Here is a 25,448-nt window from a genome sequence, read left to right as displayed (position 1 = left end):
GATTGCTGTTGGCCACTGTTTTTTCCAGCACACAGTGACAGAGGGCTTTAGGTGAGACTGGGTGACGGCAGACTTGTCTAGGGCACGGACTGGGCCTTTGGACTCCCGCTTCCTTTGTGTGGCCCATGCCATTGAGCACGCGATAGCATACTCATCGAGTGGCTCAAGTTTCTGAGCTCACTTGTTCCATACCGAGGAGTCAGCTACACACAACTCAGGGATAACTGAGCTCAGGAGACCTAGAGGCCAAGCCTTGGGAAGCTCACTACCCAGTAGGTTACAGCCTCTGGCCTAGCAGGCAAATGTGACCTTCCTTTCCTTGAAATAAATACTTTTTATTTTTTTTTAAGATTTACTTATTTATTATATATGAATACACTGTAGCTGTCTTCAGACACACCAGAAGAGGGCATCAGATCTCATTACAGATGGTTGTGAGCCACCATGTGATTGCTGGGATTTGAACTCAGGACCTCTGGAAGTACAGTCGGTGCTCTTAACCACTGAGCCATCTCTCCAGCCCGAAATAAATACTTTTAAATTCAGAAAAGCAAAACATAATTGTGAAAAGGTTGCAGTATAGAGAACAGGGTGACATCCCTTCAGGCATGAGGCCAAGCACTGTGACAATGTCTTCTGTATGCTCCCTCCCCCACACCCCCTTGCTGCAGCTACTAGAGCTCCTGCCAGACGATCAAGGGCAGTAACTTATGGCTGTGCTAAGGCCGGAGAACGCTGCCCTAATCAGCTCACCTGTGGCTTCTTCTCATGTGGCCAGCTCCATCTCTATCCCTGTTAGTTCATCTTGAGACTCTCTGGGGCCTTGGCTGCTCAATTCCAATACACTGTTTTGTAGATGAGGAAAAGGCCAAACAGGATCCATCTTACTATTTGAAAAATACAAATGCGGAGACGCGAGAGACGCTGCAGGAGCTCTACAAAGAGTTCAAAGGAGATGAGATTTTGGCAGCTACCATGAAGCCACCTGAGAAGAAGAAGGTGGACCAACTGAATGCCGTGAGTGGGGCACTCTGGCTCTGCCTCCGAGCTGTGGAAAGATCCCAGGGGAAGGTGCTGGGATGCCTTTGGTGGCATAGTGGCTGGGACCCTCCCAATACTGTGGGGCCCTCGAGGGCTGCTGGGGTGACTGGGCCCCAAACTGATCAGAAGGGAATAGCACACTCTTGGAGTGGAGGAATAGTTGACAAGCTGGGGTCCCATGGCAACAGTGGCTCAGCAGAAATAGGGCTGCTTTGTGCTGTGGGCCCTGACACAGGCTTCAGTGACCAAGCTACCTGCTGTATTTGGCGTTCTAAAGGCAGCTTTTACATTTTAGGACAGAGATAGGAGGGCTGGGGTTGTTATAGCTACCAAGGTCTCAGACCTTACCTGGGCCTAACTGGGGGGCGAGCATGCTTGTCTGCCCTACGCCCTATCTACAGCTGTGTTGCTGGAATTCCTCTAGTACACTGAGCCAATAGGTGCTGTCTTTCTCCTATTTAGGCTGGGTCTGGAGAGCCTGAGCCATGGGGAAGGCAGAGGTGGAGTGGAAAATTAAAGTTCATCTATAATTCCCTATCTGAGCACAACCATTGCACTTCTGGGCATTACTGAGTTGGGCATTACTGAATTGTACAGCAGTTCTCTTTGGTTTTCCTTCCCCTATATGATGAAAAAAGTACATTTATTCCATGTACTGCTGTATATAAAAATAATCTAGACTAGAGAGACGGGTCAGTGGTTGAGAACACTTAACTCTGTAGAGAACCCAGGCCTGTCTCCCAACACTGATAATAGCAGCTCACAACTGTCTAGGGGATCTGGCTCCTCCTTCTGATCTCTGAGAGCACCAGATGTATGTGTGGTGCATAAATACATGTGCAAGCAGAGCACTCATACATATAATTGGGGTTTTTGTTGTTGTTTTTGTTTTTCGAGACAGGGTTTCTCTGTGTAGCCCTGGCTGCCTGGAACTCACTCTGTAGACCAGGCTGGCCTCAAACTCACATAGATTACCTGCCTCTGCCTCCCAAGTGCTGGGAACTTGGGAAGGTGTGAACCACCCTACCTGGTGACAGAATAATTTTTTCTTTTTTTAAAGAAACCTGGCGTTGGTGGCACATACCTTTAATCCAAGTGCTGAGGAGGCAGAGGAAGGCAGATCTTTGAGTTCAAAGCCAGCCTGGTCTACAGAGTGAGTTCTAGGACAGCCAGGGATGCATAGAAAGAAACTCTTACCTCAAAAAACAAAAAGCCTTCAGAAATAAACTTACAAGTGCCTTCGCAGCCGTATCCTGAAAGAGGCAATGAGAGTGTGGTGGACAGTTCTCCTGTCTTGACTGGCTGGTGTTAGTTGTAACCTATAGAGTAGGCCTCACTCCCTCACCTAGGCCTTTGATTGTTCCTTTGCGTACCAGTAATCGGATCCTCTGGTCTTTACCAGCTCAGTCTGTACCGGGCTCTCCTCGTGCCTATGGGTGGTGGTCAGGGAGGTTGCACTTGCGGAGAGGTGATGGCAGGGTGTAAGCACATGATTTTCTTGCAGGCCCACTACTCCACAGGGAAGGTCAGTGCGTCCTTCACCTCTACTGCCATGGTTCCTGAGACCACGCATGAAGCAGGTACTAGCTGCCTCCACCTCCTGTTCACTGGGACAGAACTCACATTGGTAGCAAGTGGAGCTTCCTGCTTCCTTGCCTTCGAATCCCCTTTGGCTCCTGCATTCTTCTCAGAGCTGGGGTGCCCTTGATAAGAGGCTCCTTAGTGCTGATCTTGTGTGGCACGCCATGGGGCCTGAGTGGAGGAGGTATCTCGGGTGCAGGGCAGGCGCAGAGCTCAGGACTTGTTTGCAGCTGTCATTGATGAGGACGTACTGCGGTACCAGTTTGTGAAGAAGAAAGGCTATGTGCGGCTACACACCAGCAAGGGCGACCTCAACCTGGAGCTGCACTGTGACCTGGTGAGTGTGATGGCAGCTCACAGGTGATTCCTGGGCCACTGGGTCGTCCTGCCTTAAATGCGGAGCTATGGTTAGTTTGCTTATAAGAAGTCTTGCCCGACTCCACCTGAGAACCAAAAGGGCCCTGGCTTCCTTCTCTGGAGTCCCTTTAGCAACATAACCTCCTTGGTTGCTTGATAAGAGTATGTGCAAGTCCTAGGAAAGGGCCCTGACTCTCTCTCTGTTCCCCCATGTGTCATATGGCTGCAGGATTCTGGCCTAGCTTTTAGAGGTCAGACTGAGTCAAAGCCTACAGACAGCCTTCTGCTATGATGAAGGTCTGCATGGCTTGTGACGCTGCTATTAACTACCGTGCCTCATGGTGTTGGGATATTTTGCAGACTCCAAAAACTTGTGAAAACTTCATCAAGCTCTGCAAGAAACAGTATTATGATGGGACCATCTTTCACAGGTCCATCAGGAACTTTGTGGTGAGTGGTACGGGTTGCTGTGGTTACAGATGCTTGATGACGTGGGCAACATCCAGGAGACAAACAGGCTCATACCTGCCCTGTTCTAGATACCTTGTCCCAGGCCATGTGTGGCCAGGGTAGGGTCTTCAGGTGTATCTTGTGCCAGCAATCCTGTAGCTGGCCCTTCAGTGTCCGCTCAGGAAGACCTGGGGTCAGAGAGGAGGTCCCTGTCTTCACCTCAGCACATGCCTATGGGAAACCTGTCCAATTAGTAGGTAGGGTGTGTGGGATAATAGGCATCATTAGAGCCAGTGACCTCACTGAGTTTTGTTTTTGCAGATCCAGGGCGGTGACCCCACAGGTACAGGTACAGGTAAGTGCTGGTGCCAGCCCTGTTCTGTTGGAATAATAAATGTGGCTGTTCTATGGGGCCTGGTAGGGAGTTGAGTTCTGACTTGGCCCCATGTCTTGGAATGATGCCTTGTAGCTTTAAGCCTTCAGCCTCTGGCCCAGGTGAGACAGCAATATCGGCGTGTATTGAAGGCACTGGCGTCTGGAGTCATCAAGGAGGCTGCCTCAAGGCCAGAGCTCCCTGATGCTTCTCTGAGAGGCTCTGTGGCTGACTACTGACTGCTCTTCTCTGTTCTAGGTGGAGAGTCATATTGGGGCAAGCCTTTCAAGGATGAGTTCCGTCCCAACCTTTCACACACAGGCCGTGGGGTGCTCAGCATGGCCAATTCTGGGCCCAACACCAACAAGTCTCAGTTGTGAGTCCATGTCCAGCTAGTTTTACTCAGCTGCTTAGGGTGGTAGTCAAAGGACAGAGTTCTCCCTAAAATTGTGCTGGGCCTAAGTCAAAGTCAATCAAAGTACTGCATACTTAGAGTAAGTCTAGGTCCCTTCAATAAAGGAGCCCAAGTCAGCCAGCTGACTAGCATTCCGAGCCTCAGGTAGAACTTAAAGGTAGGTACCAAAGGCAGAAATGGGGGTGTGTGGCACACACCTGTGAGGTGGAGGCAGTCAGTCAGCTCAGCCATCCTTGTTCCATAATGAGGCCAAGACCAGCATAGTCAACGAGTCCTTGTTTGAACAGAAGTAACAAGAATGGTGAGACTAAGTGTACAAAGTCTGGGCTTGATGTCTTTGGGACTTGCTTGGTGGCCTCAGAAATGCTGCTTGCTTATCAGGGCGAGGCTGCTGTCTTGTTGGTCCAATAGGACTGTCTGTCCTCTAGCCACTCTAGATAGGGACCTCATACTTTCTGCTTTCCATTTGATTTATTCAGAGAGAAGGTCTTGTAGCTCAGGCTGGGCCAAGTTCAGCCTTCTGCTAGGATTGCAGGTCTGCTTCCCCCCCCCCCCCCCCCCCCCCCCCACAACATCTATGCCCCGACCCCTTGTCATCCAGCCTTTTGCTGTCACCTGTTTACAGTCTGTAGTCTAGAGCTTCTTCCAAACAGCACATATCTGGACTGTTGTACTTCACCCTAGAATCCTGACTCAGTCCTCTGCCCCTGGCAGGGCTCATGATGGGCTTGGGTTTCTCAACCCCTTTCCTTCCTCCAAATAGTCTCACGACCATGCTCAAGCCTTTCCTGCTTGCCTTCCATGGGAGGTTGATAACCAAACTCTGGCTTTCTCCAGAGAACCAGAGGTCTGGATCTACCTGTGTAGCCTTAGTAGAGACAGGCAGTGGGCAGGAGTACACAGGTCCAAGGAAACTCCAAGCTGGGAAAGGGCTTCTTTTGAGGAGCAGTCATTACTAGCCTAGAGCCCATGGTGGGACAGCCTGCTGCTTCCTGATTCCCTCCGTTCTCTCCCCAGCTTCATCACATTCCGATCCTGTGCTTACTTGGATAAGAAGCATACCATCTTTGGACGGTAAGAACAGATGCTATAAAATATTTGGAGTGCAGTGTGGGCCTTCACTGCCTTTCTTCAGACCTGGGTATTATCCCTCAGATCACCACTGAGGACTGTGGGTACTTCTATAGAGGAAAGTTAGTTCTCCTGCCTGTGGGGCCAAGGAAAGGAGCCCCCAGGCAGCCCCAGCTCATACTTGCTTTCAGGCACCATTTTGGAAGTCAGAGAGCCACATTGCTTTCTCCTTATCCACTAGTCTAGGGTCAGCAGATTTTTCCAGAAAGGCCCAGATGGTATTCTTGCATTCCGTGCTGACAATTCAATTATAGTGGGGGAAAGAGCTTGGTACAGTGGTATTCTCAGCACTTGAGAGTTGTAAGCCTAAGGATTATTTAGTTCTTGGCCAGTTTCAGTTATGAGTTCAAAGCCAACCTGGCTTTTATATAAGATCCTGCCTCAGCAAACCGGGGGAAGGAAGTATGAAAACGCAGACTGAGGCTCATCCAGGACTTTAGTCACCAAATCTGGCTGGGTGTGCTGTGCTGCTCCCTTCTCTTGTGGAGCATCCTGTCCTGCCTGGTGACGAGTCTGACCTCTCTGAGGTTCTTCAATGTCTGCCAGTCCTCTTCATGGTATGCCTCAACTCTGCCATGATGCTACACTCTGTTCAGGGTACTCAGAGACCCAGCCAACTCTGTCCCTCTGCTGCAGGGTTGTTGGGGGCTTTGACACGCTGACAGCTATGGAGAATGTAGAGAGTGACCCCAAAACTGACCGTCCTAAGGTATGTGCCCAGGGAGAATAAAGCACCACTGCCCACGGGGTGCTGGTTGGGGAAGTCTGCTTGCCTGCTCACAAGAGCCTTTCTGCCACCAGGAGGAAGTGCGCATATGCACAACCACAGTGTTTGTGGACCCCTATGAGGAGGCTGATGCCCAGGTGAGCAAGGTTGGCCCTGAGAAGAGTGCCAAGGTAGTCATGTCCTTGTTGGTTAGGAGTAAGACGACACACCCTGAGGCTCTGGATTAGCCGTTGCCCTCCTTCCTAGCTGGGGGGAAGAAGACCCAACTCTGAGGCTCTGTATCAGACAGTTTTGCTACCTCACAGATTGCCCAGGAACGGAAGAAGACACAGCACCAGGTGGATCCAGAGGCCAAGGTCAAGGTCAAGATGAATCAGCCCCAGCCTGGAAACCAGGGCCCCCAGACATACCGCCAGGGGGTCGGCAAGTACATTAACCCTGCGGCCACGTGAGTATGATTGATGGGTGGCATCTCCCATATCCTCTAGAAGCTGAGACCTCTCCTCATAGTGACCAAGTCGTGGCAAGAGCAGCACAGGCCAGACTGGAGACTATGGCTAAGAGGCCTGCCTCATGAGGGGCTAGACAAAGCTTGTGTAGGCCAAGGGTGCTTTACTGGCTGGGCTGTGTGTGGGAGCAGCACTGTGTGGAGAGCGTGCTTCTGAAGGGAAAGCTATATGTGCAGAGTTTCTCAAGGGACTCACAAGCACAGGCTCCTGGCTCTGTTGTGGCAGCTGGAGTGTTTTTCTTCATGTCTCAGGAAACGAGCAGCAGAGGAAGAACCTTCCACCAGCGCTACCATCCCCATGGCCAAGAAAAGGCCCAGTCGGGGCTTTGGGGACTTCAGCTCCTGGTAGCAGCAGGCTGGCGTCAGGGATCCTGGTAGGGATTGGAGGGCTGTGGGCTTCCAGGTCTGTCCCTGAGCTTTCTGCCCTTGTCATCAGTTTGAGCTATGAGCCAATAAACCTGTTGCCTACGACCTGGGTCCAGTTTTGGCCCCTGGGACTCCTGGCATTTCCCATCCTCATCTGGTGCTAATGGTCTCTGCCTCAGGATGGCTGTGTGCTCACTCAACACATTCCTTGGCCAGTGCTACCACCTGTGTGTCCTGTTAAAAATGGAGGTTTTAAAGGGGCCCCTATAGTCCCAGCATTCAGAATACCAAGGCACAAGGGGTGGAGCGTTCAAGGCCAACCATGGCTGTCTCAAGAGAAGTGTAGATAAGGAGATTGAGATCTGGATCCTGAGGCAGGAGCTTCTACCCGCAGGCTGTTGTGACAAAGCCTTATGGTCTTTCTCACCTCGATACCACTTCAACAAAGTGCTTGTCCTCCCCTTGCTTGGGACAGGCATGTTTGTTGTCCTGTCTACTCAGTTGCCTACCTCTCTGCATCAACTATGAGTGACCTGTTGAGTCCAGGTGCCTCTCATAGCATGTGCTCTTATGTGAGCCGAAGACAGGTGGCTCCTTCTGACTCTTCTGTTTTTCAGACAGTCTGTCTTATACTCTTGGCTGTCCTACAAGTCACTATGTAATACTAAGTTGGCCTTGAACTCAGAGATACACTACCTCCCCAAGTAGGATTAAAGGCAGTTGCCGCCATGCCTGGCTTACCAACTTTTGATTTTAGGACAGTTTTCAGTGTGTGTGGTGAAAAGGACCCATTGGGCCCACGTGTCCAAACCACTCACAGCCACCTGCTTTTCAGTGCTTTCCACCGCTGTGTAAGTGTGGGCAGATTCCCCCTCTGGAGGAGACAGCAGTGTTATGTCACTAAGTGCCATCCTTAGAGTATGCCACATAACATTGTAACTTAGACTTGATTTTTACCCCAAATCTTGAATCTACAAAATCTCCAAAGTTGTTGATTCTGGGATGTAGCTAGTATTTGTTTGCATTTCTGATGTTAAACCTTTTGTGTCTTTGGGAGTCTGCCTTGCTTTACTGCCCTGCCTTCCCCCTCTCCACTTCCAGTTGCTGTTGCATGACTGCTGCTCACCTTGATACTTCTTGATACACCTTGATACTGCTCACCTTGATACTTCTCCAGCCCAGCACACGACAGCCACCTGCCTGGGCTGTCAGTCCACATCCAAGACTGCATTGCCCTTCCACCCTGCCTTCCTATACCTCTGTCAACTCCTCTGGCTATAGCCGGATACCTCACAGTTATGACAGGTCACAATGTGGGTCTAGATACAGCAGGTAGGAGTACCATCAAGGCCACACAAGATCCTGTCCTCTAAAATAAAAACAAGAAACAAAAGAGGCAGATTGTGAGAGCTTGGACTGAGTCCCAGCAGGGGGGCTCTGCAGGGAGAGGGGCTGCTGGTGCCTAACTGTGTTCTCACAATCTTCTCAGGCCATACTTAAAAGCTCCCTACAAGGTGGTGGTAGAAGCATCAGGAACCCAGAAGCCCTGGGTCCTCAACGGGCTGTGGATGCTGCAGGAGTGTGGTTCGTCTCCCACAGCACGGCCTCCTAGATGGCGAGCCGCTTCGGAAACCTTGCTGTTGACAACAGAAGCTTTATTTTTATACCTCACACAGACATGCCACCAAGGGCTGACAGCTTTGGCTACAGACAGGGAGGCCAAGGGCACTCTGTATGCTTGGGCTTGCTTTCCTCTGCTCATGGTGAACTCGCAGTTGCTTCCACATCACTCTACTGTCAGCCTTGCTCAGCAGCCTGCACCTGTCCCATGGGCAGCTGTGTCCTCTTCTCTTGCCCTCCAGCACAGAGGACAGGCCACCGGGGCTTGCATTTCCATGAGTTGGTTGTCTACAGCTTAAATGGTAGTTTTTTGGACAGTAAAGACACTTGGATTTTGAAAACTGTCTGATGAGGTCATCAGAAAATAAAGGACTTTTTTGAGAAAGAAAAATCATTTCTGATCTTTCCAAATACCTGACAGATGCCATCAAGAATAAGGTATAAAAATAGTATCTATATACTAATAAGACAGCAACAAAATAAACCACATTTCTAAAGCAAAGTGGCGTTTATGGCCTGGTATCACCACCCACTGTTCTGGAGATAGTCACAGAATGACACTGATACTGTAGGAGTGTAAGGATGTGAGGCGTTCGGCAGTTAGCAGCACACCTGGTTGTGGTCTTGCATCACTTACCCTGAAGCCAGCTCATGGTCAGTTCTTTTGGTTTAAAAAGTTGATATTTCACAGAAGGCCAACGCAAAATCCAAAAAAACTTGATAAACATTTTGTTTATATCCATCACTCCCCAATACACATAGGTTATACTAGCAAAAATGCTCCAGTTGGTGCTCACAAAAGACAATACAAAGTGCTCAGTTGAAGGGCAGGTAGCATGCCCAGAATATAAAGTCTGTGAATATAATCTTAGTATATACAAACACTGGTCAGAAGAATTCTCGAAGAGTCTTCCACTTAAGTGAAGCACATATAGGGGCATACTCAAGTTGCCCTTGCCTTTCTTCCCACTGGTGACATCATCACCCATGCCTCAGCCACCAAGTTCCCACTTTGAAAAGTATTCAAACCTAGCCAGGCTGTCATGTCCACTTTGAGCTGACTGTTGACTAAGTGTTCATTCCTAGGCAAGGATGGCACTGAGCCCTACCAGGGTCACACCACTGCCTGTGCTGAGTTTCAGCACTTAACCTTACTGGGTGGAGTAACTTTGCTTTGGGCCAGCCTTAGTCTGGAGGGAAACAGGAAGTAGTTGGGGAGAAAGCAGCTTGGGCTAGGACTGGGCATAGAGTTCACAGTCCATGCCAACATGTCATCCAATTGCCCAGGCATTTCTTATATTACCAGGCTTACAATCTTGGGCAAAAAAAAAAAAAAAAAAGAAAGCACCAAAATGTAGGCTTTGAAGTTAACTGCAGTGCCAGTGCCTGTATTGGCCGGAGGATCTGGGTTTAGAAGGTTTGGGGCTGGAGCCCAAAGGACTAGAAACTGCTTTTTGACTGCCACACCCCAGGCAGCTCTAGGGCAGCTGGTGCTAAGCACCCTCCTGTCATGCTCCCTTTGCAGCTCAAGGGCTGGCAGCCTTCACAGGCCACCTTCTTGCCCTTCTGCCATGGGTAGGGTACAAAATGATGAAACTTATCTGGGAATGGCTCTGGCCTCCATCCTCTCTACACATCCACTCCTTATAGATACATGGGGGATGATGGGTTGTGACTTAAAATCTGAGAGCTTGGGCTTGAGGGATGGCCCAGACCCTCCCTGTCAGGTCATGAGGTGATTCCAGGCAGGAAAGGTAGCTCCCATACTAAGCTAACTCTTCCTTTATCACAAGAAAACTCTCAAGTTTTGCAGTTCTCCTGCTGGCTCTGGTCTCTGTATGCATAACTAGCTATTTCAAGTACATCTAGTGTAAAAAGTGAAGCCCAGCCTGTTGCTCTGTGGTAGGGACCAGCCCTACATTCTGAGCCACTGTGCTGCCACAGCACAGAGGGAGTCAGCTCAGTGGCAGACTTCGGTAGGCCTGGGACAGTGTTCAGTCACTAGTAAAGTCACTTGTCTTCTACATCAGGAACCTCCCTATTTGCTTAAGATGCACACTGAATGCTTAGCTTCTCTACCATGTTACCAGTGGCTCGCTTCAGTTTTTGAAGAGACATATAAATTGGCTGACTACTTCTGGTCACTATGCCTTTGCTTGTGAGAGAGTCCCTCCTTCTGTGCTTTGAGGGACTTGGGTTTGATGAAAACACAGCCAGACGGTGTTGCAGGCGTAGGGTAAAAGAAAGTGTTCACTAGGCAGGTGAGTCACCAGCTGGTCAATTCTTTCTCTAGAACTCAAGAAGTTAGAAAAAGAATGCAGACTTCCAGAAACGCAGTGTACATGAAGGGGATTCAGATGGGGCACCTTACCAAGTGGATAGCCTAGAGAGACACCTTCAAGTGTTGAAACTGGACTGGCCTGTGAGGTTAAGTTCAAGAAGTATTGTCACCAAGAAGCTAGGTCTTCTTTACACTCAGCTTTCATAAAATAGTATTCAAACAGGAGTGGACCGCTTCAGTTTACCAGCCGTTGTCTTTGATCATGTGGGCAAGTTCAATAATAAATTTTCCTTCCTTGTATTTCTGACTGCTCTCAAAGGCATGTTCCTTGAGGGGAAAAGTAGAAAGGTTTCAGGACATGTTTACTTTCCTTCTTTACTCTAGTCTTGGTAAACAGTAGCATTTTCTCTGCTCCTTATCCCCGAGCTGTGCCCTGGCCCAGGAGGATCCACGGGGCACTGCATGGCGGTTCTGAGTGCTTCATTACACTTGGGAACAATGTTAACTCACTTCTGTTTCTGGGGCTGGAGCTCAGTGTGTGCTGTTTGCTGTGCCTGTGGCTCTGGGATCCCTCCTCAGCACCGTAAACACTGTTCACTAATGATGTGTGTGTGTACTTGCATTCAGAGGCCAGAGTTTGAGGTGGGTGTTCTGATAGCCCTACACTTTTCATGTTTGATTATTATCACGGAGGAGCACGTGGAGGTCAGAGGACGGCCGTTTAGAATCTTTGTGGGTCTGCAGATGGGACACAGGTCATCACGCAACCGCAGCACCTGCTGAGCCATCCTGCTGGCTAGTTTATTTCATTTTAAGTTTATTTTTATGTGTATGGGCATATGTCTCTCTTGCATATGTCTGTGCATCATGCATATGCAGAAGACACTGCAGCTGTATGAACTGCCTACCTGATGTGGGTGTGGGAATTGAACCTGGGATCTCTAGAAGAGTAGTCAGTATTCTTACCTGCTGAGCCATCTCTCCAGTCCCCTCTCCACTTTATTTTGAGACACAATTTTTCTTTGAACCTAGGGTTTACTGACTCAGCTAGACTTATTCTGACCCAGTGATCTATTTCTGCCTCCTCACCACTAGGATTATGAACATATGCTGCCACATTTTGCTCTTTACATGTGTGACACTGGTCTGGACTCATCCCTATGCTTGCATAGCAAGCACTTTAGCAACTGAGTCATCTTCCCAGCCCACAGCAGACCATGGAGGCCCCTTAGCATGTTATAACATGAAGCCTGTGGAGATGTATCCAGACACTCTTGTCAGGGATGCAGCCTGGCTGTTAGATACAGGTGAGTCCCAGCAGGAGCAGCAGTGGTGAGCAGCGTGCTGCAGTAGCTATAGGGAGAACAGAAGGACAACAGGGCCAACCAGGTAAAGGGCTGGGCCTCCCAGAGCCTAATGTTTGGTGAGGTTGTCTGGTCCTTTGCAGTTCATGAGGAGTTTGGAAGACCATATAGTCACAAATTCAAGGAAAGAAGAACAGGCTACCCTGACCCATGAGAATCCAGAGCTCAAAAGAAGGCTGGGCCTATGGTTCCGGAGGTAGTGTCCCGTCCATACAAGCACAGGGACTAGAGCTTGTTTTCCTAAAACCCATGTAAGACCAGGTCAGATGCTGCAGCCGCCTGGAATCAGTGTGGGAAGCAGGCATGAGAGCCCTGAATCAAGATGGCTAACTTAAAAACTACCAGAATCAGTGAGCCCTGGATTTGGGAAGAGACTACCTTAGCAAATTAAGCAGATACTGAGGAAACACCTGACACCAGCCAGCTTCGAGGTGTCGACATCACAAACACATGCAAAAAGAAAAAAAAAAAAAAAAGCACAAAACAGGCTTCTGGATATCAGTCAGGGTGCACTATCACAAGGAAGCCAGGAGGCTTCTATTAAGAGCTAGGCTAAGGCAGCCATAGAAATAGAAGAGCTGCTGGGCAGTGGTGGTGCACGCCTTTAATCCCAGCACTTGGGAGGCAGAGGCAGGCGGATTTCTGAGTTCGAGGCCAGCCTGGTCTATAGAGTAAGTTCTAGGACAGCCAGTGCTACACAGAGAAGCCCTGTCTCGAAAAACCAAAAAAAGAAACAAAGAAAGAAAGAAAGAAAGAAAGAAAGAAAGAAAGAAAGAAAGAAAGAAAGAGAAGAGCTTCCCCAAACAGATGTCCTCAGAACCATAGCAGGCTGGAGCGGCTCTCAGGAGACAAAGGTGGGCAGCACACCATCTAGTGTGTGCACTAGAGGGATCCTCAAACTCCGGGACTAGAAATAATGCAAAGCCAAGAGTGGCAAACTTGTCACTTTTTTTTTTTTTTTTTTTTTGGTTTTTCGAGACAGGGTTCCTCTGTATAGCCCGGGCTGTCCTGGAACTCACTCTGTAGACCGGGCTGGCCTCGAACTCAGAAATCCGCCTGCCTCTGCCTCCCGAGTGCTGGGATTAAAGGCGTGCGCCACCACCGCCCGGCTCAAACTTGTCACTTTTGAGATGTCAATCAATTTACATATGGAGAGAAGCTGGAGACAGGCAGGTCAAGGTCTGAGAGCAGAACTTTGGAGAACCTGGGAACTGTCCTGACCCTTGTGCCTGAAGAGTGTCACTGGTGGATGAGGTGTGCTCTATCCTGTCCTGTTCCAAGGAAACAACAGGAACTTTCAGTCTTTGTTCTGAGACAGGATCTTGTACCCCAGGAACTTCTGATCCATATGCCTCCACCTCCTGAGTGCCCGCCCCACTTTTTTTTTTTTTTTAATTGTATGCTTACACATTTGCATTCTGTGGTGCTCTCAATGGAAAACTGGCCAAAAACTAGTTCTCTTCCTACCATGTGGATCCAGAGATCAGGCTTGGTGGCAGGTGCTTTTACCCACTTAACAGTGTGGCTTGCTCCACGACCAGTTTTCTGCTGTTCTGGGGCAGAACTCAGGGCTTTATGGGTACTAGAAAAGCTCTGCCCCCGAGGCTATGTCACTGTTTGAAGGACACCATCCCTCCCAAGTCGAGGCACTCACGTATTTCCACCCAAGAGTGGTCTTGCAGTTCTCACAGTAGATGTCAGCCACTGCATGCAGCCCAGTTAGAAGGACTCTCTCCTCAGCAGGGCCACAGCCCACATTCACCCTGTCAAGACACAGGGTGGCTGTGCTGGAGGTCTCCCTGCACAGTGTTCCCCCTCTCCCCACAGCATCATTAAGTACACCAGAACAGACTTGCCCAGACCATCACAGGCTTTTTGGTTCTACCACCCCCACTTTAACAAGAAGGAATTAGTTTTCTTTATGGTGCTTGGGATTAAACCCAGGGCCTCAATATGCTGAGCAAATCTACTACAGAGCTAATCCACCAAGAGAATCCTAAAGTGTCAGGCTTGGAAGCCAAACTCCTAGACACAACAACTGCATCAGAAACACAGGAGAAGATTCTTCCCCACTCACTATGGTTGCTGACTGGTATGGCTGAGATACACATTTCAGTCCTTACTAACTGAGCAAGCAGAAGGACAGAGCCTGACACACTAGTGACAGCACGTACTCACACAGAGTTGAAGAGGTAGGCTCGCCCCTGGCTTCCCTGAAAGGACTGCAAAGAAAGGGATGAGGAAGTGTTAGCAGGGGCTAAGGCAAGGCAAGTGGCAACTTGGCTTTCTGGGATGTTGGAGGAGTGGGTGCAGTCACTTCTCCCAGGCCACCAGTCACCCCCAGAAGTGCAATTCCTGATGCCACATGGATTGTGCACTTCCTGGGATAGGTTATAAAAGCACAATTCCCACGGACAATTCTTCATCTAGACTTCAGCATTGGCATTCGGCAATTGTATATACCATGAGTTCACAGCGAACTAGAGCTGGTCAGGGCACACCTTCATCCCCAGGTAGTCAAAGAGGCTGAAGTAGGGAAAGTGCTTGAACTTGGAGAACAACTAAAAGAGAAAAAGCTTTAAACGGTAAGTTCTGTAGGCTTACATGACTCTTCAGCCTCTTTTCTCATCTCTCAGAAGAGGGTATTGGATCCCATGGGACTGGAAAGGAAGTTGTGAGCTATCATGCTGATGCTGGAACCCAATTCAGGCCCTCTGCAGAGTTGTGAACACTTGGAACGGGCTGATATTTCTAGCCCCCTCATGACACCTTTTAACCTAATTTTGATGGCTCACTATCTTCAAGTATTAGACAAGGGCGAGTTTCTGCATTTTTTGTTTGTTTCTTTGAGACAGGGTTTCTCTGTGTAGCCCTGGCTGTCCTGGAACTCACTCTGTAGACCAGGCTGGCCTCAAAGTCAGAAATCTGCCTGCCTCTGCCTCCCAAGTGCTGGGATTAAAGGCATGTGCCACCACTGCCCAGCGTTTCTGCACTTTTTAAACAACATTAAAACAAAATGAAAATCCTAGCCTGAGCTGAACATACACATCTATAATTCTAGGACCTTGGAGGTCCAGTGGGATGGCCACCTTAAGTTCAAGGTCAGCCTGGTCCATATTGTGAGTCCCAGTTAAGTCAGGGTTACATAGCTAGTCCCTGTCTCAACCTGGGCCTGGTAGGTGGCTCAGCTACCTGGGAGGCTGCTCTGGGACTACTGAGGTCCAGCACAGTGTAAATCCTCTACAAATGGAGGAGGGGCTGGAAAGATGACTCAGCAGTCATGAACACTTACTGCTCTCACAGAGGACCTGAGGATTCTGGGCTGCTCACAAGCCTGTATTCTAGCTCCAGGGAGCCAACCCCTGCCTCTGAGAGCACCCATGCCAAGGTGCACAATACTCCCCCCCCCCCCCCCACATTCTTAAAATCCTGGAAGATGTTAAAAGCCAGGCATGGGGCTGGAGAGACATCTCAGCAGTCATGAACACCTATTGCTCTTACAGAGGACCTGTGCTCAGTTCCCAGCACCCACTTGGTGGCTCACATCTATCTAGTTGGGGGTGGTATCTGACAGCCTCTTGTGCCTTCCTGGACACCAGGTATGGACAGACATACATGTAGACAGAACATGCAAAGATAAATCTTAAAACTTTAGAAAGGGACAGACATGGTGCATGCCTTTAATCCCAGCCCTTAGTTGGCAGAGGCATGTGGACTCTGTAAGTTTCAGGCCATCTAGGGCTACAAAGTATGACCCTATTTAAAAAAGAAACATTTAAACACTAGGCACGGGGGCTGGAGAGTTAGCTCAGCAGTTCAGAGTATCTGCTTTTGTAGAGAGCCTGATTTCCATCACCCACATGGCTCACTACCATCTGTAACTTCAGTCTTGCAGGGACTCAACCCTCTTTTCTGACCTCACCTGGCACCAGGCAAAACAGTCATCACATAACCTTTAAAGTAAAAGCATGGCTGCATGCACCTGTAACCTCAGTGCTGGGGAAGTGGGGACAGTGGATTTCCTGACCAACAAGTCCAGCTGGCTCTGAGAAGCCCAGGTTCAGTGAGGCCTAGTCTCAAAAAAGAAAATGGCTCAAGATGCCAGGCACTACACAAGTCTCTGGCACAGATATGTTTTCATTTTAAAGTTGAATTTTCACCTGGGAATGAATGTCTTTAACCCCATTCCAGAGGCAGAGGCAGGTGGATCTTTGAATTTTAGGCCAACCTGGTCTACAGAAAATGTTCAGGACAAGAGCTACATAGAGAAGCCCTGTATGTATAAACAAACAAACAAACAAACATGTTTCACTTTTAAAAGAAATACCCCCTAAAGTGATTTTGTAGGATATTATGTTCAGTTTTTTCTTAAATGTGTATTGGTGTTCTGCCTCCATATATAACTCTGTGTGGGTGTCAGATCCTCTGGAATTGCAGTTACAGACAGCTGTGAGCTGCCACGTGGATGCTGGGAATTGAACCCAGGTCCTCTGGAAGAGCAGTTAGTGCTCTGACAGCTAAGCCATCTCCAGCCCCTTTATGTTTAGTTTTTGGTTTTCCTGACACTCATGTCTAGACTCTGTGCAGCTGACTCTGTCAGTGTTGAATTCTTCCTTTGCTTGTACATTTGCAAGCTCTTGAGTTGTCCACAGGGGCAGCTGGGAAGAGATGACTTAACAGGCCTAGTTACTCTGTTGTAGCATGAGTCATCTTAGGTGACAGGAAATGGGAGCATCAGAGAACAAGATAAGCAAGACAAACTGAGTGCACACCTTTAATCCCAGGACTCTCGAGACAGAGGCAGATGATCTCTGAGTTCGAGGCCACCAACGGCTTCCTCAGACCAGAGCACTCCTTGTTAAGTGACAAATATGGACCAGAGACTGGTGAGCTCTCATGGAGGTAGCTCTAGTTTCTGATGTGCTGGAATATACTTTTGATGTGTGTGCACTCAGTCTCCCCGTGGCCTAAGCTGGAAGAAGAGGGGAGCTGCCATGCCTGCTCTGTTTGGATCCAGAATGTTCTCCAAAGGCCCACATGCTGAAGGCTGGGTCTCAGCAGTGCCGTCACTAGGAGCTGAGGGCACCTTAGGAGACAGAGACCAGTGGAAGTTAATTAGGTCACTAAGCAAACCTCCCAGGCTACTCGGACTCCGGCCTCTTCCTCTCTGCTACACTTTCCTGGCCACTCATAGAAATCTCTGAAACCGTACATAAGACACATTTGTTTCTTTATTGAGCTCATTGTACCTTGTTATCGGAGTACAAGGCTGAAGCTCGGGAGCAGGGTTTGCGACCTCTTGGCAGTCTGGGTACTTTTAACAATGATTTGTGGCATCTTCTGTCTTGCCATGGCTAAGTCTCACATCACTCATTTTCTAGCACACATCTATTCTTCATGAAATAGCTCTTTTAAAAGAACTGACATAAAAACCATTCAAGTTTCTTTCTTTTGGTTTTTCGAGACAGGGTCTCTCTGTGTAGCCCTGGCTGTCCTGGAACTTAACTCTGTAGACCAGGCTGGTCTCGAACTCAGAAATCCACCTGCCTCTTCCTCCCAAGTGCTGGAATTAAAGGCATGCGCCACCACCGCCCAGCAGTTCTCAAGTTTCTTGTGTGCCCCTACCCATGATGCATGATGTGCTTGGCTCTGAAATAAAATGGCTTTGCCCGGCACCTGACTATGACTGCTGCAGTCGGTGACAGATGCCCGGTGCCTGACTCTGACTGCTGCAGTCGGTGACAGATGCCCGGTGCCTGAATCTGACTGCTGCAGTCGGTGACAGATCTTGGCAAACAGCAGTTGTCACTAAGTTGACAACACCCTGTAGTTCCCAACCAGTACTGCTGGCCATTGCCTTACTTTAATTTTTATCTATCTATCTATCTATCTATCTATCTATCTATCTATCTATCTATCTATCTATCTATCTTGGAGGCAGGGTATATATCACTATGTATCTCAGGCTAGCCTAGAATTCACAGAGATCCTCTTGCCTCTGCCTTCTTATCAGTTTTGAATCCATATCACTTGCCTTAGAGATGAGCTCATCGTGATTGGCCAGATGGGCTCTGCAGTGGATACAGCTGTAAGTTCGGTGACAGTGTGGCAGATAAGCTTGGAAAGTTTTGGACTTGGTCATTTTCACCATGTCTGCTGGGTGCTCGTCACTCGGTTCTGGGCCAGATCTGGAGGAGCTAGGGCTCTGTCGGACTCTCTGACAAAAACACTGGAAAGCACATGGAAGAGCCGTTGCTGGTCTGGAGGGCGTGTGGTGCTGTCCACACACTGGGACAAGGGAGAGCCAGTGCAACCTGCAAGCAAATCAGACAGGCCCTGCTCTACACAGTGGCAGCGGCACCTGAGGTCGTCCGCCGAGGGCGCAGACAGTTTGAAAAGGAGCAGGCCTAAAAGTTAACGACCCGACAGACCTAGTCCCTTTCCTTTTACTTTGCAGGGCTTGGTGTGTATGAAGCGGCGGGAGCTGGTCACGGAGGCTCTGTGTTTCCTCAGACAGGGTCTCCTCCGTTGCCCAGGCCCTGCTCCTCCTGCTTCAGCCTCCCCTGAGATCTAAGTCTTACATCAAAAGAACACTAGCATCATGACGCTTGTGTGTGCTCAGCCCACGGTGAGGCCCTGTTGGAGGAGGTGTGTCACTGTGGGCGTGGGCTTAAGCCCTCATCCTAGCTGCCTGGAAGTCAGGATTCTGCTAGCAGCCTTCAGATAAAGATGTAGAACTCTCACCTCCACCTGCACCATCCCTGCCTGGATGCTGTCATGCCTTGATGATACTGGACTAAACCTCTGAACCTGTAAGCTGGCCCTAGTGAAATGTTGTTGTTCTAAGTGTTGCCTTGGTCATGGTGTCTGTTCACAGCAGTAAAACTCTAACACACACACACACACGCACACACACACACACAAGCATACACACACACACACACACAATTAAAAAGATAATCCATTTTTTAAAAGATCAAAGTAAACAGGGCTGGAGAAATGACTCAGCAGCTAATGGCTGACTGTTCTTCCAGAGGTCCTGAATTCAATCCCAGCAACCATCTACAGTGGAATCCAATGCTCTCTTCTGGCATGCAGATATACATGCAAAGTACTCACATTTTAAAAAAGTGAATGAAAGCTGGGCAGTGGTGGCGCACGCCTTTAATCCCAGCACTTGGGAGGCAGAGGCAGGCCGATTTCTGACTTTGAGGCCAGCCTGGTCTACAGAGTGAGTTCCAAGACAGCCAGGGCTATACAGAGACACCCTGTCTCAAAAAACCAAAAAAAAAAAAAAAAAAAAAAGAGAGAGAGAGAACTGGAGAGATGCCTCACTGGTTAAGGTCCCTTGGCTGTTAGAGGACCAGGTTTCAATTTCCAGCACCCACATGGCAGCTCAGAACTTTCAGTTCCTGGAATCTGACGCTCTCTTCTGGCCTCCAGAGGCACTACACACATGTGCAGGCAAAACACCCATACACATAAAACATGAATAAATAAAAGGCAGCTGAGCATAAGCCAGAGAGTGAGAAAGCCCATAAGCAACCTTATTAGTAGTTTCCACTGCAGGTTCGTGCCTCAACGTCTCTCAAGGATGGAGCATGACCTGGAAGTGTAAGAGAAATACACCCATTCCTCCCCGAGTTGGTTTTGGTCATAGTGTTTATTTATTACAGCAATAGAAAGCCAATTACAACAGAGACCTTCGCTATGTGGTCCTGCTCTCAAGGCATCCTTACCTGAAGAGGCTGTGAAGGGTAAATGACCCAAAAGTTCTGGACAGGAAAGCTGATTTGACAGATGACATCTGTGGAAGTCTCTGTGAGACCCCCCAATACCAAACTCACTGGTGTGTACCATTTCCAGTCTGCAAGGGACTCACCTGCAGATGGACCTTTCCATCCCCAAAGCTCCCTTTCATCTATAACCCCAAGCACCCCCCATGTCACACAGTGCATAGAGACTGCAGCCCCTCAGCATTTCTGACTAAATGAACACTTCTGCTTCTGGAGATGCCTGTCTGCTTCTCTTTAATGATCATGTTGTCTCCATTCAGTTCTGACCTCATAGTCTGCCTATGTGTCACAGTCCCCAGAGCACCTCCTACTGGGCCTGTGCTGCTCTCTGGACTCCCATTTACCCTGCCTGGGCAGCGCTTCATGGAGACTCCAGGTCACCTCAGAGCTCTCACTTCTGGCCCAGCAGTGGCAGCTCTGACACCAGCCACCCCCATAGGCATTTATAGTGTTCTGTGAGTCAGCGGACCTGGGGTTTCCACTAGAAGCCATGTAATTGGAAAACAACTGCAAAGTCTTAGAAGCAATTAGGAACCACTGTGAAGTCTCGGGGAAGCAAGAGCTAGTCAGATGAACCACACCTACAGGAAGGACACCAGAGTCCCTGAGTGTGGACGGTATCCACCTCCACAGCAGACAGACACCAGTGTTTGTTTTTTTTTCCTTCTCCTTAGCAAACCAATATAATGTGTTCCAGAAGTATCTCACCTAAAATAAACACATACAATTATTTTAAGTCTGTGGACCACACCAGGCTCATGTCCATATGGTGCGATTATCACACTGGAAGACGAGACACTGAGGAACAAAATGAAGCTGAGGGGCTCTTGATGCCAGATAGGATGAAGCATGGCCCCTCTAGTCAGCCACACACCTCCTTTCCTCTGTCAGGGGTTCACTGTGGAGCTGTGGCTGTCCTGGAAATTCCTAGAACAGGGCTCTGCTTGCTCTGCCTCCCAGCTGCTGGACTAACGCTGTGATACCTGCTCCCAGCCCTTCACAGCACCGACCTTCTCCACACACAGTTCTAATTAGCTCTAACACCACCGCTAACAAGGACGTGAGCTTGGCCCACTTTGTAATTTTATTTGCTACTTGAAAGACTGACTGAGCCGGGCGGTAGTGGCGCACGCCTTTAATCCCAGCACTTGGGAGGCAGAGGCAGGTGGATTTCTGAGTTCGTGGCCAGCCTGGTCTACAGAGTGAGTTTCAGGACAGCCAGGGCTATACAGAGAAAAGAGAAACCCTATCTCAAAAAAACAAAGAAAAGAAAAGAAAAAGACTGACTGAACCCAAGAATTTGAAGCCTGGGTAAGACAGTGAAGCCTCTTGCAGGTTAGGAAAGTTTCATCTAGAACATTCCTGGCTGTATGTTGCTACATTGGAGTTTACATTTGCAAAACAACTGGATGAAAGCATTCACAATATTCCCTCATAATAACAAAAAAGTAGAGGGACTGGAGAGATGGCTCAGTGGTTAAGAGCACTGACTGCTCTTCCAGAGGTCCAGAGTTCAATTCCCAGCAACCACATGGTGGCTCACAACCATCTGTAATGGGATCTGATGCCCTGTTTTGGTGCAAACAGAGCACTCACACACATAAAATAAACAAATTAAAAAAATTAGAAAACACCTTAAGTTTGAGAGTCTACAAATGCCCTCATATATCAAAGATACTGGTGTGTGTGTGGTCAGAGAAGCTGGTTCTTTCCACGGTGGGGTCCCAGGGATCAAGCTCAGCTTACTAAGGTTGGCCAAAGTCTTCTCACTGCTCAGTCACCCTCCTGGCCCTGCGTCTTTATCTGTTGATTCCAAGCATGCAAACTGACTATTCAGATACACAGTACCTACACTCACAAGCATGGAAAGATCTGGAAGGATTCAAACAGCCACAGTGTAGCTATAGCTGGCTTTTGGTGACACTTCCTTCTTTCCTTGAATCTATTATTTCCTACTTGAATCATAGGATGGAGGCTTTCTCCCGTACTTCAGGTACAGTAACCTGGCCAGTGGCCTCAAGACAAAGTGCCCTGTGCCTGCTGTGGATGCCCACCTCCTACTCTCTCAGGACCCTCAAGGGGTCTCGTACCGCCACACCCCATGTTCCGGACACCTCTTCCCTCAACCTCTCATCGCCCATCCCATTCTAACATGCTCAAGCACAACAAAGACTACTGATGATGTGTATGCAACCAGAGATGCTCCAGCGTGTTCTTTCTGGCTTCTGCCACCAATAGCAACGTTCTGCCCGGCTTTGGCACTGAGATTCATGCCAGCAGAAAGCTGCCTGGTTTCTCTGACTGGCTCTGAAGACAGCTGGAGAGGAGAAAACACAGCTGGGAACTTTACAGCTTTCCTTGGAATTCTGTGCACACATGTGGGTATGTGTGCTCACACTCAGGTAAGTCAGGGGTGTCAGGTTCCCTGAACTGGAGTTACAGATGGTTGTGAGCCACCTCAGTAGTTGTAAGTCAGGGGTGTCAGATCCCCTAGAACTGGAGTAACACATGGTTGTGAGCCATCTCATGCAGGTGCTAGGACTCAAACTTGGGTCCTCTACAAGAGCAGTATGTATTCTTAATCACTAAGCCATTTCTCCAGACCTCTGCTTTGTTGCTTTTAGACAGGGTCTCTCATGTGGCCTAAAACTCCATATGCAGCCAATGATGATCTTCAATTCTTATCCTCCAGACACCATGCCTGGCTAAATGAATGTTGTTTTTATTTTGTTTTGTTTTTAAGACTACCAATATATAGCTTTGACTGACCAGGAGCTCACTATATAGACCAGGCTGGCCTAGAACTCACAGAGATCCTTGCCTCTCAACCCTGAGTATGAAAGGTGCTGGTATGAAAGGTGTGTGGTACCATCCCTGGGCTGGCTAAACGTTATTTACTCACACGCCGAGTAACTATAATCCAACATCCATGTATGCCTGTTGATGGTGTGTGGGACTCAGGCACTGAGTTATAAGAGGAGGATCTCTCCTGGGGACGAAACTGATCTCATTCCCGATTCTGTATCAGACTGGCTTCCCCAGAATCCATCAAGAAAGATGCATTAAAACTACCCAGCCCTGCCTCCTCCATTCCTGCCTCTGCAGGGGTGCTTGTGGGACTGAAGACAGATATCAGAGCATCTGCTGCTGACACAGAATGTCAAAGTAACAACTTTGGTTCTTTAGAATGCAAAGACAACCTAGGATTTAAGAACAGGTCTTTCTGAGTTACTCAGTTTGACCAATGGAGGGTGTGCTAAACTGGGTCTGCCAGAGCTGAGCTGGGAACTTCTCATTTGTGTGTAGCAGGGGTGGAACCAAGGACCTCACACATGCTGAACACATGGTCTACCACCTAGCCACACGCCCAGCTCTTCGACAACATTATGTCAATCTAAAGTTATTCTAAAATTAAGTTTATTTATAAAGCTGGAGCTGTGGTAGTGGTAGCCACTCGCCTAAAATGCATGAGTCCTCGAGCTAAAACAATGGAGACTACTATCCAGAATGGTTACTGACACGGTTCTGTGTGTGTGTGTGTGTGTGTGTGTGTGTTTGTGTGTGTGTGTGTGGTGTATGTTTGTGTGTGTGTGTGGTGTATGTTTGTGTGTGGGTGGGTGGGGGGGTGTATGTATGTACGTATTTTTAGTGTTTCATATGGGCCAGCTCCTGGGCTTCTACATATTTGTGGTAAGGCAAGAATTTGCTCTAATCCCTAAGAAGACATGCTAACCACATCGTGCCCTGGCTACAAACACAAAGGCCTAGAGATCCTGGTAGCAACAATCTTCAAATATGCCACCTCTGTCTTTTTAAGAGCCCACAAACTATGGCTGGAGAGATGGGTTGACATTTTGGAGCTTGCTGCTCTTGTAGGGGACCATGGTAGGGTCCCCAGCACCCACATGGTGGCTCACAGTCGTCCATAACTTCAGCTCTAAGGGATCTGATGTCATCTTCTGGCTTCTGTAGGTACCAGGTACATACATGGTGAATATACATCCATACAGGTAAAACATTTGTTAACACATCTACTAGAACAGAACAGACGTAAAGGGCCATGGGTGATGGGTGAGGGTAGCTTACTCAGAAGGGCCTGGAAAGGATCCGAGGAGGGGAGCCTGGCCTTGGAGCTTTAGTTTAGCAGAGCAAGGAGGCAGTATGTTCAATTCTTTGCCAACACATTAGTTAAGGTGAATACATTTTGGATAGGCAACTGAAGTACAAAGACCTTGGGATGAAAAATGGTATTTTCAACGTCTATTATCTCTATCCAAAACAGAATTCTGCCAGCTTTCTAACCTGGAGCTCAGCACACGATTTGGACATCGAAGATGACCATTTGTGCAGGTTCTGAGTAGAGAATATCTTACTTAGTTGTTCCTGTTAGCAATTTGCATTAATAAAGCCTAGAGCCACAAGTGGTAAACAATTAGGACAATTCCCTTTAGTTATTATTGTACAAGCAACTTGAAAATGCCACCCCTTAATATTCTTTTATTGGAGGCATCTTCTGTATTTATTTCTTTTCCCATTTTTTAAGGTAGGGAAAAAACTAGGGAGGATAAGAGGTGTTAAGAAACAGAAAGAAAGAAAGAAAGGAAGGAAGGAAGGAAGAAAACGCAAGAAAGAAAAAAGACAGAAAGAAGGAAGACCGGGATTTTGCGTTGTCTTCCAATGAACCAAATACCAGCTTCGGAAAATAAGAACAAAAAGTCAATGCGTGCTCCGCACTCCTACCCCGCCCGCCCGCCCGCTCCCAACAGGTGCTTCCCCGCCTCCGGAAGCCGCAGCTCCTCAGATCTTCGCAGAGCACCCTTGAGGCCCGCCCGTACTCACGGCCGCTCGGCGGTCCGCGGCTGGGTCCGCTGCGCCCATCCGGCTCGGTCGGCGCCCTACTCGGCCGCGAGAGGCATCCTCCTGCCGCCGCCTCGCGTGCCTCCTGCCCTTTGTTTTGGATCCGTGGCCCGGCCCAGCCGCCATAAACGGCCTCGGAACGCGGTGCTGGCCAATCAGTGTCCGCGCCCCGCCTTCGCGTTCCCGCCGCTCCGCCCCTCCGCGCTCCCCGCCCTGCCCCGCGCCCCGCTGCGCTTCGGGACTAGACTGGGGCTTGTTCTGGTGGAGCTCCCCAGGGGTCCGATGGGCGGGGCCTGTCGAGGAGCCCAGGAGATCCGGCAGGTGGCTGGGCCGGTGGGGAGGTCCTGGGAAGGCGACGGGGCCGAGGTTTGCCACAGGTTTGCGCCTCAGGCTGCAAGCAGGAGGGTCTCTGCAGCTGGGACCCTAGAGCACAAGGTTCTTCGCTCTCTCCATACCGACCACCCTTTCTCTACTCTCCAAGTCACCAACTAAGAGCCTCTAGGTCTGCGTGGACTTGAACTATGGAACCCCAGATCAGATTTCCTGCCCACAAAACACAGAAAGTGTCACCCAGTGTCCAT

General features: G+C 49.0%; 2 protein-coding genes across 3 annotated transcripts in view; one reads left to right on the top strand and one right to left on the bottom strand.

Moving 5' to 3' along the window:
- Positions 1–8,960, top strand: part of Ppil2 (peptidylprolyl isomerase like 2) — a 27,008-nt gene extending 18,048 nt beyond the window's left edge. Inside the window, exons 10-21 of one of the 2 annotated variants that reach the window (XM_028779625.1) lie at positions 857–1,017; positions 2,546–2,621; positions 2,853–2,959; positions 3,340–3,429; positions 3,751–3,784; positions 4,061–4,178; positions 5,235–5,291; positions 5,985–6,057; positions 6,150–6,212; positions 6,381–6,523; positions 6,836–6,957; positions 8,439–8,960. In XM_028779625.1, the coding sequence (XP_028635458.1) occupies positions 857–1,017; positions 2,546–2,621; positions 2,853–2,959; positions 3,340–3,429; positions 3,751–3,784; positions 4,061–4,178; positions 5,235–5,291; positions 5,985–6,057; positions 6,150–6,212; positions 6,381–6,523; positions 6,836–6,932 (1,019 nt within the window). In that variant the 3' untranslated portion in view covers positions 6,933–6,957; positions 8,439–8,960. Of the gene's footprint in view, positions 1–856; positions 1,018–2,545; positions 2,622–2,852; positions 2,960–3,339; positions 3,430–3,750; positions 3,785–4,060; positions 4,179–5,234; positions 5,292–5,984; positions 6,058–6,149; positions 6,213–6,380; positions 6,524–6,835 lie in introns of both variants that reach the window. The other variant, XM_028779624.1, reaches the window with a different exon arrangement.
- Ypel1 (yippee like 1) lies at positions 8,584–25,448 on the bottom strand. Its single transcript, XM_028779621.1, has 7 exons — positions 25,438–25,448; positions 25,009–25,258; positions 24,850–24,905; positions 18,249–18,528; positions 14,393–14,436; positions 13,869–13,977; positions 8,584–11,177 (listed from the first exon to the last, which is right to left on the bottom strand). Exons 1-7 carry the CDS (start codon positions 25,446–25,448, stop codon positions 11,091–11,093), a joined length of 837 nt encoding a protein of 278 aa, XP_028635454.1. The 3' UTR covers positions 8,584–11,090.

Source organism: Grammomys surdaster, unplaced genomic scaffold (assembly GCF_004785775.1).
Source record: "Grammomys surdaster isolate TR1022 unplaced genomic scaffold, NIH_TR_1.0 358, whole genome shotgun sequence".
Classification (NCBI taxonomy): Eukaryota; Metazoa; Chordata; class Mammalia; order Rodentia; family Muridae; genus Grammomys; species Grammomys surdaster.
The sequence above is the reverse complement of the archived record's forward strand: the minus strand, read 5'-3'. Positions and strand labels throughout refer to the sequence as shown.

Excerpts from the sequence above, each read along its gene's own strand:
- Ypel1 (XM_028779621.1), bottom strand. Across the intron at positions 24,906-25,008 it reads CACTGATTGGCCAGCACCGC|GGCGCCGACCGAGCCGGATG; the intron begins GTTCCGAGGCCG and ends GCGGCCGAGTAG. Across the intron at positions 11,178-13,868 it reads CCACTCTTGGGTGGAAATAC|GAACATGCCTTTGAGAGCAG; the intron begins GTGAGTGCCTCG and ends TTTCCCCTCAAG.